General features: G+C 39.4%; 1 protein-coding gene across 1 annotated transcript; it reads right to left on the bottom strand.

Moving 5' to 3' along the window:
• Positions 1 to 1341: 1341 nt before the first annotated feature.
• On the bottom strand, positions 1342 to 2458 carry LOC118643225 (olfactory receptor 4M1). Its single transcript, XM_036281189.1, has one exon. It carries the CDS (start codon positions 2366 to 2368, stop codon positions 1427 to 1429), a length of 942 nt encoding a protein of 313 aa, XP_036137082.1. The 5' UTR covers positions 2369 to 2458; the 3' UTR covers positions 1342 to 1426.
• Positions 2459 to 16771: the final 14313 nt, after the last annotated feature.

Here is a 16771-nt window from a genome sequence, read left to right as displayed (position 1 = left end):
AAATAGAAGACTAAAGCTTAAAGCACACAAAGTGTTCTCGCCCTTTGATGGAGAGACTCCTCATTCTGAAACTGAAAAGTTAATTTAAGTAAACAAATTTGTATGAACTAAAATATTTTAATCTGTCTTTTATATTTTGAAACATAGTGGGTAGATTGGGTCTTAGTGTCAGGAAATAGCAAAATGATCACTAATAATTCACTAGAGGATTATAGAAAACAATATATCTAGGTTTCAACTATATGTATTAAAAATTGTTTAATGAGAAAGAACTCTCAATTATAGTGCTAATAAAAGCAGTACCCTGCTAATAAAATTTAACCCAGAGTCATAGAAGTGGGGTACAGACTGACAAGCCTCAAAGGAGGGGGGTTTTGGGGGGAAGAGATAAATCACAGAACTTACATGCATGCATGCATGACCAGTGAACATGGACAACAAAGCTAGGTATGGGGTGGGGGGGAAGGGGAGGAAGGTGTCAATGGGGGGAAAATGAGAAACATCTATAACAAAAACAAATTAATAAATAAAAATTTTTTAAAAAATCAAATTTCAAAATGAAAGGCAGAATTAGCAAATACAGAAAACATACAAAAATGGCAAAGGTGATAGCAGTCTTTTAAAAATCATGCAGATAGATGTCTATCATTCCCAATCAACCTAGAATCCCTTTCTTCAAGTCTTCTTTCATTCTGGAGGATGTAAGTAGAGACTAACTATACAAAACGGTAATTTACTAGAGACTTCCTCTGGAAAGAAAGGGGTCTCTGGTACCATACTCTGCTCTGAATTCATACAATTTGTTTCTAGGATGTGACAAAATTTTGAGTTCTGACTCCAGTACTATATGGCTACCACCTGAAATATCAGTTGAAATAGCTTATATAAATGAGTTCTCAGTTTCAATTATTAACTCTGCCAAGAGGAAGATATAGAAGAGAATATACTCTGTTTTTACAGTTCCAGGAAGATGATTGACCAAACACCATGCCATTGGAATAAGATTGAAATATGACAGCAATATTTAATTTGGTCACTTAAAGCTACTTATTTCTTCATATTCATAATGGACATGCTTCCAGTTCTTATATATTTTATTATTTCTCAACATATATTCTCCTCATAGTCAAAACCTCTCCAGACTAGTTACTCAATAAACTATTAGTAAAAATGATTAGGGGACCATGTTATATTGCAAATTCTAACAGTGATCTAGCAGAAATTTCAGGAAGGGTGTGAGTAAATTTATTTTCATGTTAAATTTCTTCATTTTCCACCAAATAGGAAAAAAAACCAAAACACCAACTAGTAGGATTTTAAGAACTCAGATGGAAAGAGGTAGTGAAAGCAGCATTTTACTACTGCAAATGCTTCCTACTTTAGGACAGTGACCCTCAGAAGAACTATAGAATATGCCATTTATCTTTTACTTCTCTTTACGTAAAATATGTCTGTTGACCAACTTCCTCATGGCTGTTTTTACTTCCTTGTTTCGCAATGTGTAGATAATGGGATTAAGTAAAGGGAATATCACAGTATGGAACACAGACACAACTTTGTCTAGGGAGAAAGAGTCAAATGGGCGAGCATAAATGTAGATGGATGGCCCAAACATGAGCACCACGATGGTGATGTGGGAATAACAGGTAGACATAGCCCGGCTGGTACTCTTGCCTGAGCCTGAATGTTTCTTGAGCATGACCAAGAGGAAGGTATAGGACATTAGGAGAGCGATGAAACACACTACAGAGATCAGACCACTGCTAAAGATCATCACTAACTCCTCTGGGAAGGTGTTGGCACAGGCAATCCGGACAACCTGTGTGATGTCACAGAAGTAGCTGTCTAACTCATTGGGCCCACAGAAGGGAAGTCGAACAATGAGAGCCACCTGTATTATAGAATGAATGAAGCCTCCCATCCAGGAGAGAGCAACCAGAATACAGCAGAGATGTCGATTCATGATGGTAGCATAGTGGAGCGGGCGGCAGATAGCAGCATAGCGGTCAAAGGCCATTACTGTGAGCAGGAACATCTCTGCGGCCCCAACAAAGTGCAAGAAGAAGAGCTGTGCAATGCACCCTCCAAAGGAAATTATCTTCCTCTCCATAAAGAAGTCTACGAGCATTTTAGGGGCCGTGATGGAGGAATACCAAATGTCAAGCAAGGCCAGATTAGCCAACAGGAAATACATGGGTGAGGTCAGATGGGGGTCAAGACTGATGGTGCATATAATTAGAATATTTCCTGGAAGAATGAACAAATAGAAGAATAGAAATATAGCAAATAGGACTAGTTGTACTTCTCGAGTCTGTGATAGACCACTGAGGACAAATTCTGTCACCCTTGTATAATTTGCAGGTTCCATTTCTTCACTTTTTTTTCATAATATGGCTATGAAAAATAAAGAAATTATAATTACTCCAAATAGCATTTAAATAGAACTATATTTCTACTTTCAAAATTATTAGATGTTTTCTGTAACTAAGAAACTGCATTAAGATATGTTTAGTTACTCCATTTTATGTCTGATAAGCGAAGATATGCTACTTCTTCTTTTTTTTTTTTAATCCTTACCCGAGGACATTTTTCCACTTTTTGTTCAGATAGGGTGGGAGGGAGAGAGAGGAAGAGAGAGAGAAAAACATCGACATGAAAGGAACACATCGAGTGGCTGCCACCCACACGACCCAACCAGGGCCAGGGACAAACTGCAACCGAGGTAAATGCCCTTCACGGATACCGAACCCGGGTCTCTCTGGACCGCAGGCTGACGCTCTAACCGCTGAGCCAAGCCAGCCAGGGCGATATGCTATTTCTTCAATGAAGGACTAACCAATACATATATTTCCTACATGAACATGATCATGGCTTGAAATATTATAAAAACCCATAACAATTTGACCCCGACCTGCATTTGTGATTTAATGCATGTTAGAACAAAACTTCACACGCGACTTTGAAAGTTTTACACCAAAATATATATCTTCTGTGTCACTTCTATAAACTATTCATTTGTTTATACAACAAATATTTAAGGATTATCAAACATGTACTAACTCCTGAGAATACAACAATGAACAAGTTTCTGCCTCACTGAACTTACATTTTAGAAATATAGACAGAAAATAAATTAGTAAACAAACAAGTAAATTAATGAAATATAAATAAGTAAAATAAATAATTACTACTATTGACAAGAGACAAGAAGAAAATAAAAAGAGGATTATGATAGAGAATAAATGGTGGTGGCATGTGGTGGTGATGGATGATAATGGTTTTTTTTAGACAAACTTCTCTGAATTTGTAACACTTCAACTAACTTTAAGGTAGGAGAGGAGCTTTCAAATCATCTTGGTGATTGTAAATAGTAGTGCAATAAACATATTCTTTAGAATCAGTGTTTTGGGTTTCTTTGGACATATTTCCAAAAGTGGAATCACTGGGTTATAAGCAGTTTCATTCTTATTTATTTATTTATTTATTTATTTATTTATTTATTTATTTTTATTTACATTTCTATAGAATATTTTTAAATTTTTTAAATTAAATTTATTGGGGTGACATTGGTTAATAAAATTATATAGGTTTTAGATATATAATTCTATAACACATCATCTGCACTCTATATTGTGTGTGTGCCACCCCAAGTCTCCTTTCATCATCATTTATTACCCACTTTACCCTCTTCTACCTATCCCCAACCCTTTTCCCTGAGGAAACTTCATACTGTTTTCCACACTAGCTACTGGCATAAAAACAGACATAAAGATCAATGGAACAGAATAGAGAGCTAAAAGAAGGCAAGAACATAAATGGGATAAAGAAATTTTATTCAATAAATGATGCTGGGAAAATTGAACAGATATGTGCAAAAAATGAACCTCAACAACCTCCTTACAGTATACACAATAATAAACTCAAAATAGATTAAAGACTTAAATGTAAGACTTAAAAACATAAAACTCCTAGAAGAAAACAAAGGCAATAAAATCTTGGACATTTCTCATAGCAATATTTTTCTGATATATCTCCTCAGGCAAGGGAAACAAAAGAAAAAATATATAAATGGGACTACATCAAACTAAAAGGTTTTGAACAATAAAGGAAATCATCAACAAAATGAAAAGACAATCCACTGAACATATTTATCAATGATACAACCAATAAGAGGTTAATATCCAAAATATATAAAGAACTTGTACAGTTTAATGCCAAAAAACAAACAACCCAATTTAAAAAATGGGTAAAGGACCTAAACAGACACTTCTTTAAAGGGGACATACAGATGATCAATAGATATATTGAGGCAGGAAAGCAAGAAGCTAGGAAAATGGAATGGGGAAACAGACAAAATAAGTTAGCAAGGCCAAACAATTTGACCAATTTTCAGCCAGCTAGTGAATCACAAGACCTTATCTTCCCCAACCATGAACACTTGAGAATTGAGAACAAATAATTTATACGTCTCCTCCCTGACCAGAGAATAAATAGCTTACATTATCCTGGTCAGGGAGATAGAGAACAGGGACCCAATAAATGTCATTTGTGCCAGCCAAACTCAAGGACAGATAAAGTCAAAGGAACAAATAACAAAAACCCAATTAGAGCCAGATAGACCCAAGATAAAAGTAAAACAGTAAAGCCAACTAAAGAATAATCCCAAACTCCCCTATATGCTCATTTTGATGCATCAGAATATTGAAAGTCCACCTGGAAAGCTGATGAATATTCTGCTGAAGTCCTCCTCTATGATTCTCACCTGCAGAAGAGAGATAAAACCCTTCAAGACACAGAATATTAGAGCAGGTTTTCTCTGGAGCATGCCCATGCCTTTTCCAGAGCATGAAATTTTACTTTCTTTCTCCTAAATTCTAAGGGTCACAATGAGATTTGCAACCAGGGGAGCAGTGGGCAGTGGCATCTTGTCCTGAGCTAACCCCTTGAACCTATCTCCAAGGTGCTCCTTTTTCTCTGACTTTCCTGTGAGCTACAGGCAGCCCTGCCTTAGCTCACTTCTTTCCTATAATATTTCTAGGGATCCAAAGCAGAGCACCACCTAGGCTTCCTCCTTTTTTTGTTTCACTTTCCCCAGCATTAATAAATGTACTCTCTAAATCACCTGGACTTGTGTTGCAAAATCCGTCCTGTATGAAGTCAAGAACCCACATACTACAGGCCAGCCTGAGGCAGGCACACTCCTGGCCTGGTCCCCATCTAGAAACAATATGAAATGATGCTCAGTGTCATTAATAATCAGAGAAATTCAAATTGAAAACACAATGAGATATCAACTCACATGTCAGAATGGCTATCATCATTAAATCAACAAACAAGATGTGTTGGCGAGGATGTAGAGAAAAGGGAAACCTCATGCATTGTTGGTGGAAATGCAGATTGGTACAGCAAGATTTGAAACCAATATAATTTTATTAACCAATGTAACCACAATAAGTTCAACAAAAATATATATAATAAATAATAAAGTAGGAGAGTAGTGTTTTTGGGAATAGAGAACAGCAAATGCAATGGCCTCATGGCAGATAACAGTTTCTAGGAATTGGAGAAGACCTATGACTGATTGAAGCACAAGAACAGAATAAGGAGACTTCCAGTCAAGATGGTGGCATAGGTAAATGCGGTACTTGCCTCCTCACACAACCATATCAAAATTACAACTAAACTACAGAACAACCATCATTCGGAACCATCTGAAATTGAGCTGAATGGAAGTACTACTACAACTACAAAATCAAAGAAGAAGCCACATTGAGACTGATAGGAGGGGCAGAGACTCGGATAGGCTGGTCCCACACCCACATGTGGCAGAAAAAAATCAGGAGGCTTACCTGGGCTGTGAAGGTTCTCCCCAAAAAGTGAGGAGTTCCCATCCCATACCAGGCCCCCCAACTCAGGGTTCCAGTACCAGGAAGAGAAGTCCCCATAACCTCTGGCTGTAAAATCCAGCAGGAACTGAGGCTGAGGAAGGCTGAGGCTTCTAGAGCCCCAGGCAGTTCCTCTGAAAGGGCCTGCACATGGACTTACTTGGACTTGCTCCCTCTGGGCTCCAGTGCAGGAGAGGAAGCTTGGAAGGCACCAGAGACATACAGCAAAGAACTGAGTTGTTTGGCATCAGGGTGAAAGCTAGAGTGGCAGCTTTTTCCCAGACAAATGTGCTGGCGGAGGCTATTGTTCCTTTGGTGAGCCCTCCGCCAATGAGGTAGGCAAATGGGCACCATATCTGGGACTCCAGCAACTTGGCTCAGTGTTTTCCTTGCCCTGGTTATTCCCTGAGGCCCTGCCCCACTCAACTTTTGAACCCACCCAAGCTATTTCCAGTGGCTTTACCATAGGGTTGGCCTGTCTTGGTTCATGCTTCATATTTTCCAAAATTCTCTCAAACAAGCAGAATCTGGCCTCAGCAAGCACCATACCTCCCACCAAGGGGCCCCAGACCTTGCACTAGAAGCAGCCAGCTTTGATTAACAGCTTGGCTTTGCCTGGGCACCTCCGAGCCCAGTACAAGAAGCAGCCATCAGCAGGTAACTTTGCAGCTTGTGCCTGGTGGCCCCAGGTAGAACACAGGCAGTGGCTGACTTTACCCAGAGCCAGCACACCCAGTGAACAGCTTCAGACCACATTAAAACATCACCACCCAACAACCTCCACAAGTGACACACTCAAGGAGTGGACTCATTGGGTATCATAACCCTGCTGAAGTAAGTCTTGTTTTGTGTGGTGGACCCCTGCAGAGCTGATCCTCCAAGGTAGTCAGAGGTCAGTGGTCAGAGGGCACAGCCAGTCCTTGCAGCTGATCATCCTTATTAAATCCCTCCCATTGACATGCCAACAGCAATCAAGACTCAATTACAACAGAAGGGTGGACGGTCCACATGAGGGGTACACCTCGAGGACCCAGCTGGGTGATCAGGGAGGCTGTGCCACTGGACCCTACAGGACAACTACTACAATAGGCCACCATAGGAAGCCTAAGAGACATAGAAACTCTTCTTAATACATAGAAACAAACACAGAGAGGCAGCCAGAATGAGGAGACAAAGAAACGTGCACCAAATGAAAGAACAGAACAAAATTCCAGGAAAAGAACTAAACAAAATAGAGATAAGCAATCTAACAAATTCAGAGTTCAAAATACTGGTTATAAGGATGCTCAATGAACTTAGTGAAAATTTTAAGGAACCTCAAAGAACTTAGTGAGGACCTCAAGAACATAAGAAAGGACCAGTCAGAAATGAAGGATGCACTAACTAAAATAAAAAATAATTTACAGGAAATCCATCATAGAGTAGTCAAAACCAAGAAGCAAACCAATGATTTGGACTATAAGGAAGCAAAACACACCCAATGAGAACAGCAAAAAGAAAAAAGAAATGAGGATAGTGTAAGGAGTCTCTGACAATTTCAAGCATACCAACATTCGCATCATGAGGGTATCAGAAGGAGAAGAGAGAGCACAAGAAATTGAAAACCTATTTAAAAACATAATGAGAGAAAATTTCCCTAACTTGGTGAAAGAAACAGACATACAAGTCCAGGAAGTACAGAGAGTCCCAAATAAGATGAACCCCAAGAGGCCCACACCAAGACACATCATCATCAAAATGCAAAAGGTTCAAGACAAAGAGAGAATCTTAAAAGCAGCAAGAGAAAAGCAGTTAGTTACCTAGAAGGGCGCTCCCATAAGACTGTCAGCTGATTTCTCAAAAGAAACATTGCAGGCCAGAAGGGAGTGGCAAGAAATATTTAAAGTGATAAAAAGCAAGGACCTACAACCAAGATTACTCTATCCTGCAAAGCTATCATCTAGAATCTATGACCATATAAAGAGTTTCCTAGACAACAAAAAGCTACAGAAGTTCATCATCACCAAACCAGTATTATATGAAATGTTGATGGGTCTTCCTGAAGAAGAAGAGGAACAAAAAATATGAACAATAAAATTCAGTTAATACATATCTATCAACAATTGAATCTACAAACAGAATGAACAAGCAGAACAGAAACAGACTCATAGATACAGAGACGTTTTTGTTGGTTGCCAGATGGGAGGGGCCTGGGAGGATGGATGAAAAAGGTGAAGGGATTAAGAAGTACAAATTAGTTGTTAGACTGACTAACATCAAAGGGAAAGGGGAAGCTGGGGCGGGGAGAGATAAACCAAAGAATTTATGTGCATGTATGCATATCCAATGGACACAGACAATAGTGTGGGGAAGGCAGGAGGGGGATCAGAGTAGGAAGATAGGGGTTAAGGGGCGGGGGGGAGGGACATCTGTAATACATTTAACAATAAAAATAAATTTAAAAAGAAGGAAAAAAAGAGAACAGAATAAATAGTCCAAGATCCAGAAATATAGTCTACAAGAAGAAAATTGAATTTTAACAGCTTCCAATATATTTTAGGGGAAAAAAAATCTAAAGAATAGCTGAAAAGATTTGCAATTTAAAAATGTCATTCTGCTACACAAATAAATTAAAGTGGGATTACAATGGAGGTGGGGATGTGGCTTAAACCAAAGATATAGCAACAGCTACTTAGAGAGGTAAATTGTTTATACAGAAAATATTTAGGATATACAATTGGCAGGATTAAATGATGGTTGTACATTGTGATTGTCGTACTACTAAAGTCAGCTAGAATTTGAAAACCATAATGGCAAAATTTTAAGGAATTTATCTTTTTTTATATCTTGTGTCTAAAATGAGGTTCACTCAAGTGGGAAGATGGCGGCAGGCAGGACCAGATGGAGGGTGAGTGTGTGAGAGAGTGAGCTAGTGTGTAAGAGAGTGTGAGTGGATATGAAGGTGGACAACCAAACTCGTGCACTGCAGAGATGTGGAGCAGATGGATGGTTCCTGTGCTGTGGAAGGGAGCAGCCAGCTACCACGGTAAGCGACCCTTCAGGGTCCTTCTCCCTGCGCCTTGGGGAGGTCCCACCATTTTGGAAGATCCTGGATCTTCCCTGGGAGGAGGCAGTGGGAGCAGCTAGGGCCCAGCCATCTGAGCCCACCAGTGCACCTGCCACCATCAGACCAGTGGACACTCTGTGTCAACACAGACCAGTGCACAGTAGTGGAGCTCCCAAGGTGCCAGTTTCTGAAGCCTCAGACAGCCAGGAGCCTAGTACCGTCCCCACAGTAGCAGCTCAATCAGATTCTAGATATACCCCCAGCAACAGAGGCTGGGGAGCAGACATCCATCCTCAGGCAATAGAAGCACAGACCAGCAGCTGAGACACAACCTCAAAAACTACAATAAAAGTTGAACAGGAGTTGAGCCCCACTGGGCAGCAGCACTCCCCAGCCAACAGCTGCAGGACCTGGGGCTCCACAGAGGCCTGTGTGGTCCAGAAGCCCACAAGAGCAGTGGGACGCTGGAGCCCTAGAGGGACTGGTGTGATCCACCTGCCTGCTCACAAAACCTGCAGGGTGCAGGGGCACCAGAGAGGCCTCTGAGACGCATCAGCTCACAAGAGCAGTGAAAAGCTAGAGCCCAAGAGGGAATGGTGCAATCCAGCTGCCTGCCCCTGAGACCTGCAGGGTGCAGGGGCAGAAGAGAGGCCTGTGCAACCCAGCAGCCCATAAGATAGGCATAGAGTCTGGACCCCAAAGGGACTGTGCAGTTCAGGTACCTGTGGGACCTGCAGGGTGTGGGGGCAACAGAGAGGCCTGTGCCACACAGCTGTGCACAAGATAGTCTTAGAGAATGTGAAAATGGCAGCAGGGTGAATGGAAGCTACACAGATGCTCTCCCAAGACCAAATGAAATTACAACTAAAATAAAGACAAATCCTCTGGAAAAAAAAAACAACAGAAAAGCATCAGGACTGAACCATATAACCAGGGACACTGGGAGAATTAGTGGAGGAATGAGAGGATGGTGGGCTGGGAGCCCATGGACAGTAGCAGTCTTAGATGTGAGCAGTGCCCTTGGGGAATAAAGATGAAGCCTGCTCCACAGTGCTGAAAGCCAGAACAGAGCTCTAAAATAGCCATAGCCACTCACCTGGGGGCTCCAGCAGAGGGAGGGCAGACTGGGCTGGAACTCTGTGGGGACACCCGGGATTTGGAGGGCACTCAGAGTTTTTGCTGAGTTGCGGCCACAAAGGACAGTGGCCAGATTACTCCTTCCCAGAGCTGTGGGGAAAAGCAGCAGCCCCCGGCCCCCCTTGGAGATTCAGTCTTTCCCAGGTGAGGCAAAGAAATGCAAATTGAGGCTCATTAACAACCAGCATTTATCTCACCCTCTGGAAATCCTCTTATGCAGAACACCAGGGCTACATTCCAAGACCCTGAGTAACTGAGACTACTAGCCACCAGGAAAAACCTAGAGGATAACTGATCCTTTCCTGGGCTTGCAAATCTACCCAGGAAAGTAAGACCTGACGGTGGTGTTTAACGTGGGCCCACACAGGCTCATCCAAACCCAGTAGAGGGAGCCACAAACAGCAGAACATCAACACCCACAGGGAAAATTTGGCAGGCTCCAAAGCCCACTGAGATAGTCAAAATGGTGAAACAAAGAACAATTCCCAAATAACAGAACAAAAGAACTCTATCAAAGATGAGATCAATGAAATGTAGCTAAGCAAATTATCAAAGGTAGAATTCAGAGCTATGATCTTGAGGAAGCTCAACAGCATGAGTAAGGACATCAGCACCATGAGTAAAGATATAGAAACATTGAAAACCAACCAAGTGGAAATGTAAAATGACATAGCAGAAATTAAGAACACATTGGAAGGACTAACCAGCAGAGTAGAGGAAGTGGAGGGCCAAATCAGTGAATTACAAGACAGGAAAGAAAAAATCAACCAATCAGAAAACCAAAAGGAAAAAACAGGAAGAGAGTTTAAGAGAACTGTGGGACAACAAGAAACATAATAACATTCACATCATAGGAGTCCCCAAAGAAGAAGAAAATGGGCAAGGGTTAGAGAATATATTTGAAGAAATAGTGACAGAAACCTTTCCTAATTTGGTGAAGAAAAAAGGCATTTAAGTTCAAGAAGCACAGAGAGCCCCAACTAAGAAGAACTCAAACAGGCCCACACCAAGACACATAATAATTAAAATGCCAAATATTAAAGACAAAGAGAGAATCCTAAAGGCAGTAAAAGATAAGCAACAGGTTACCTACAAAGGAATCCCCATAATGCTATAAGAGGACTTCTCAACAGAAACACTACATGTCAGAAGGGAGTGGCATGAAGTAATCAAGATGATGAAAAACAAGGATCTGAATCCAAGCCTACTCTATTCAGCAAGGCAATCATTTAAAATACAAGGTCAAATAAAGAGCTTTCCAGACAAAAAAAAAGGTTAAGGGAATATATTAACACCAAACCAGCACTGCAAGATACGCTAATTGGATGGCTGTAATTAGTTGAGGAAATAGGAAGAAAAATAAAACCACACACACAAAAAAAATGGCAATAAATAAGTACATATCAATTATCACCTTAAATATGAATGGTTTGAATGGTCCAATAAAAAGACACAGAGTAGCAGACTGAATTAGAAAGCATGACTCACATATATGTTGTTTACAAGAGACCCATCTCACAACAAAAGACTCACATAGGTTAAAAGTGTAGGGATGGAAAAAAATCTTTCAAGCAAACGGAAAGCAAAAAAAAAGCTGCTGTAGCAATACTCATATCTGATATAGTAGATTTCAAAATGAAGACCATAACTAGAGACAAAGACGGCCACTACATAATATTGAAAGGATCTATCCAACAGGAAGATATAACCTTAGTAAACATATATGCACCCAATATAGGAGCACTGACATATATTAAAAATCTTTTGGAGGACTTAAAAGGAAAAATAGACAGCAATACAATCATAGCAGGGAACTTTAACACCCCGCTCATATCACTGGATAGATCATTTGGACAAAGAATTAACAAGGAAACACAGACTCTAAATAAAGTGCTAGATCAAATGGATTTAATAGATATCTACAGAGAATTACACCCCAAAACTGCAGAATTCACATTCTTCTCAAGTGCACATGGGACATTCTCAAAGATAGACCACATGTTAGTGCACAAACTAAGTCTCTACACGTTCAAGAAAATTGAAATCACCTCAAGCATCTTCTCAGATCACAATGGCATGCAACTAGAAATCAATTGCAACAAGAGCATGCAAAGACATTTCAACACATGGAGGCTAAATAGCATGTTATTGAACAATGAATCGGTTACCATGGAGATCAAGGAACAAATTAAAAACTTCCTGGAAACCAATGAAAATGAACACACAACAACACAATATCTATGGGATGCAGCAAAAGCAGTTCTGAGAGGGAAGTTCATAGCACTATAGGCCTACCTCAAAAAACAAGAAAAATCTCTAATTGACTGTCTAACCTCATAACTTAAAGAACCAGAAAGCAAACAAAGAGAAAACCCCAGAGCAAGTAGCAAGAAGGAAATAGTAAAGATCAGAGCAGAAATAAATGACATGGAGACCAAAGAAAACAATTCAAAGGATCAATGAAACAAAGAGCAGGTTCTTTGAAAAGATAAACAAGACTGACGGACCCTTATCAAGACTCACCAAGAAACAAAGAGAGAGAACCCAAATACACAAAATCAGAAAGGAAAGAGGAATACTAATAACTGACAACACAGAAATACAAAGGACTGTTATCAAATATTATGAACAATTATACAGCAACAAATTCGACAATCTAAGCAAAATAAACAAATTTCTAGAAACACATAGTGTCCTAAAACTGAACCAGAAAAAGAGAGAAAACTTGAACAGACCAATAACAACAAAAGAAATTAAAGATGTAATCAAGACTCTCCCAGCAAACAAAAGCCCAGGCCTGGACAGCTTCACGGGGGAATTTTACCAAACATTCCAAGAAGAACTAATACCCATTCTCTTCAAACTATTTCAAAAAGTTCAAGCAGAAGGAAGACTTCCAAACTCGTTTTATGAGGCCAGCATAATTCTAATTCCAAAACTAGAAAAAGACACTACAAAGAAAGAAAACTACAGGCCAATATCCCTGATGAACATAGATGCCAAAATCCTGAACAAAATATTAGCAAATCAGATCCAGTAATACATCAAAAAAAGATTATTCATTTGACTAAGTGGGATTCATTCCAGGGATGCAAGGCTGGTACAATATTTGCAAATCAATAAATGTGATATACCACGTAAACAAAATGTAAGATAAAAATCATATGATTATATCAATAGACGTTCAAAAAGCCTTTAACAAAATCCAGCACCCATTTCTGATAAAAACACTCAGCAATCTGAGAATAGAGGGATCATATCTCAACATAATAAAGGCCATATATGAAAGACCTACAGCCAGCATCATACTAAATGGGTGGAAACTAAAAGCATTTCCCTTAAGAACAGGAACAAGACAGGGATGTCCACTTTCACCACTCTTATTTAACATAGTACTGGAAGTCTTAGCCACAGCAATCAGACAGGAAGAAAAAATAAAAGGGATTCAAATTGGAAAGGAGAAAGTGAAACTGTCACGATTCGCTGATGACATGATACTATACGTAGAAAACCCCAAAGATTCCATCAAAAATTTACTAGACTTAATAAATGAACTTGGAAAAGTAGCAGGATACAAAATTAACATCAAGAAATCGATGACATTCTTATACACCAATGATGAACTCACAGAAAGAGAAACTAAGAAAACAATCCCATTTACCATTGCAGCAAAAAAATTAAGATACCTAGGAATAAACTTAACCAAACAAATAAAGGACCTATTCGCAGAAAACTACAGGACATTGTAAAAAGAAATAGAGGAAGATATAAAAAAAGTGGAAGCACATACCTTGTTCATGGATTGGAAGAATTAACATCATTAAAATGTCCATACTACCCAAAGCAATCTATAGATTCAATGCAATCCCCATCAAAATACCAATGACATACTTCACAGAACTAGAACAAATACTTTAAAAGTTTATATGGAACCAGAAAGACCCCGAATAGTCACAGCAATCTTGAAAAAGAAAAACAAAGTTGGAAGGATCACATTACCAGATTTCAGGTTATACTACAAAGCTACTGTAATCAAAACAGCCTGGTACTGGCACAAGAACAGGCAGATAGATCAATGGAACAGAATAGAGAACCCAGGAATGGACCCAAGACATTATGCTTAATTAAATTTGACAAAAGTGGCAAGAGCATACAATGAAGTAAAGATAGCCTCTTTAACAAATGGTGTTGGGAAAATTGGACAGCTACATGCAAAAAAAAAAAAAAAAATGAAACTAGACCATTACTTACACCATACACAAGAATATACTCAAAATGGATAAAAGACTTAAATGTGACTCATCAATCCATAAAAATCCTAGAAGAAAATGTAGGCAACAAAATTTCAGACATCATATGCAACAGAATTTTCACTGATACATCACCTAAGGCAACAGAAACAAAGGAGAAAATGAACACATGGGACTTCATCAAACTCAAAAGCTTCTGCACAGCAAAAGAAACCACCACCAAAAATGGAAAGGCAACCCACTGTATGGGAGAGCATAATTGCCAATAATACATCATATAAGGGGTTAATTTCCAAAATATATAGAGTGCTCATACAACTCAACAAAAGGAAGACAAAGACCCCAATTAAAAAATGGGCAGAGGAACTAAATAGACACCTCTTCAAATGGGACATACAAATGGCTAAGAGACATATGAAAAAAATGCTCAACATCACTAATCATCAGAGAGATTAAAACAACAATGAGGTATCACCTCACACCTGTCAGAATAGCCGCCATCAACAAACCATCCAAAACCAAAGTGTTGGTGAGGGTGTGGAGAAAAGGGGACTCTAGTACACCGATCAGAAAGAATATATGTAACTCCATGTTCATAGCAGCACTATTTACAATAGCTAGGATCTGGAAACAGCCTACTCCTCCTCCTCTCTCTCTCTCTTAATTAAAAAAAAAGGTATATGTTTCATATGTATAACATGATTTGATATACATATACATAATAAAATGAGTACTACCATTAAGCTAATGAACATCTCTTCACATATTTACCACTGTGGGGGTTTTTTTCTGTGATGACAGCACCTGAAATCTGTTCTCATAGCAAAGTTTCAGTATTTAATACGGTATTATTAACTTAGTCATAATTCTGTATTTTAGATATCTAGACTTACTAATTCATCATACATAACTGCAATTTGTCTCTTTTGACTAACATGTTCTCATTTCCCCTACCTGTCCCCACCAATAAACACCATTCTACTCGTAAATGGTAAAAAAAAAATTATTAGATGGATAAATAATTCAACCTTTAGAAAAAGAGATCCTACCATTTGCAACAACATGGTTGAACCTGGATGTTATGCTAAGTGAAATAAGCCAGACATTGTATAATTTCATTTATGTGTGGAATCTAAAAAAGCCTGCTCCTCTTTTCACAACACCTACTGAATTCCCATTCTTTATTTAGTCTGCAGGGATGTAGTATCTAGAGGATGACTACAGAGATACCTAGGAGTGCAGAGGCCATTCCCACAGGTGAGTGAACTATGAACTCTCCTCAAGGGAACAAAAGCTTTGGTGAAAAAACAAGAAACTGTGCAGAAATACTTCCTTACTAACAATGTAATGTTCATCCATGTATCTAGTCAAGCTCCCAGTAAGCATTCTCAGTAATAGAGAATAGTTACCTTGCTAATTTGAGAAATTTAGAGAGGCTATCACATAGATCCTGAAATAGTAAAAGATTAAATGACTCAAGAGAAACTGGGTTACATTCATGCAAGAAGCTTATTATTTTTAAATAGCTGTTATTCATAATCATTGTCCATTCTTTTTTTTTTTTTAATATGTTTTTAATTTTTTTTTAGAGAGAGAGGAGGGGAGAGAGACATAGAAACATCGATGTAAGAGAGAAACATTGATCGGCTGCCTCCTGCACACCCTCTACTGGGGATCGAGCCTACAATCCTGGCATGTGCCCTGACCTAGCATCAAACTGGGACCTCTCAGTCCATAGGACATCGCTCAGTCCACTGAGCCATACCATTGGGTCCATTCTTCCTTAGATGATGTGACTGAAGGAGCCTGTATCTCCCATTGTAATAGTCACTCATCCTATCCCCTCTTGAAAACCCCAAACTACCTCACAATGGAAATAAATGCTTTTTGACATTACTCCAATAACTTCAGGCAGAACAATTAAGCTGAAACTAGAAGAGTAGGAAAATGGAGGAAAAGAAAAGGTTGTACTAATGAAGGGGAGTATGCTGTAAACGAAAAAGGAAGTTATTAGTCCCGTATTTCTTCTCAGGATGAAAAAAGCCCCTCTTTCTGGGTTGCCTTGCCACCAGTGTTGTAACCCAGGAGAGTCAACCTCACTCGGACACCAAGTAATTTTGAATATTAGGAGCTTTATTACCTGCGCAGGGACGGCAGCCAACTTACACAGAAGAGAACTGCAGCCCCGAGCTCAGAGGGTGGGTTGCTAATATAGGACAGGGGTCATTCAAGAGTTTAGCAGAGCAAGCGGAGGCAGTTAGTGATAAGCAGGAGGGAACGGAGGTGGGAGGGAGCTGAGGCGAAAGGGAACTGGGTGAACTGGGTCAGCATACATCTATCCTGCTATTCATTCTATTATCTAAGTTTTCAAAACTAACAAATTTGCTTAGAGGACACATTCATTTAGAGGAGTATCAGGCCAGCCGGTACTTCCTCAGGTTGCCTCTGAAAGC

The sequence above is a fragment of the Molossus molossus genome, unplaced genomic scaffold, assembly GCF_014108415.1.
Source record: "Molossus molossus isolate mMolMol1 unplaced genomic scaffold, mMolMol1.p scaffold_m16_p_1, whole genome shotgun sequence".
Classification (NCBI taxonomy): Eukaryota; Metazoa; Chordata; class Mammalia; order Chiroptera; family Molossidae; genus Molossus; species Molossus molossus.
This window is presented reverse-complemented; position numbering and strand designations above follow the sequence as displayed.

Bases quoted from the DNA above. Each gene is read 5' to 3' on its own strand.
- LOC118643225 (XM_036281189.1), bottom strand. From the start codon at position 2,368: ATGGAACCTGCAAATTATACAAGGGTGACAGAATTTGTCCTCAGTGGT.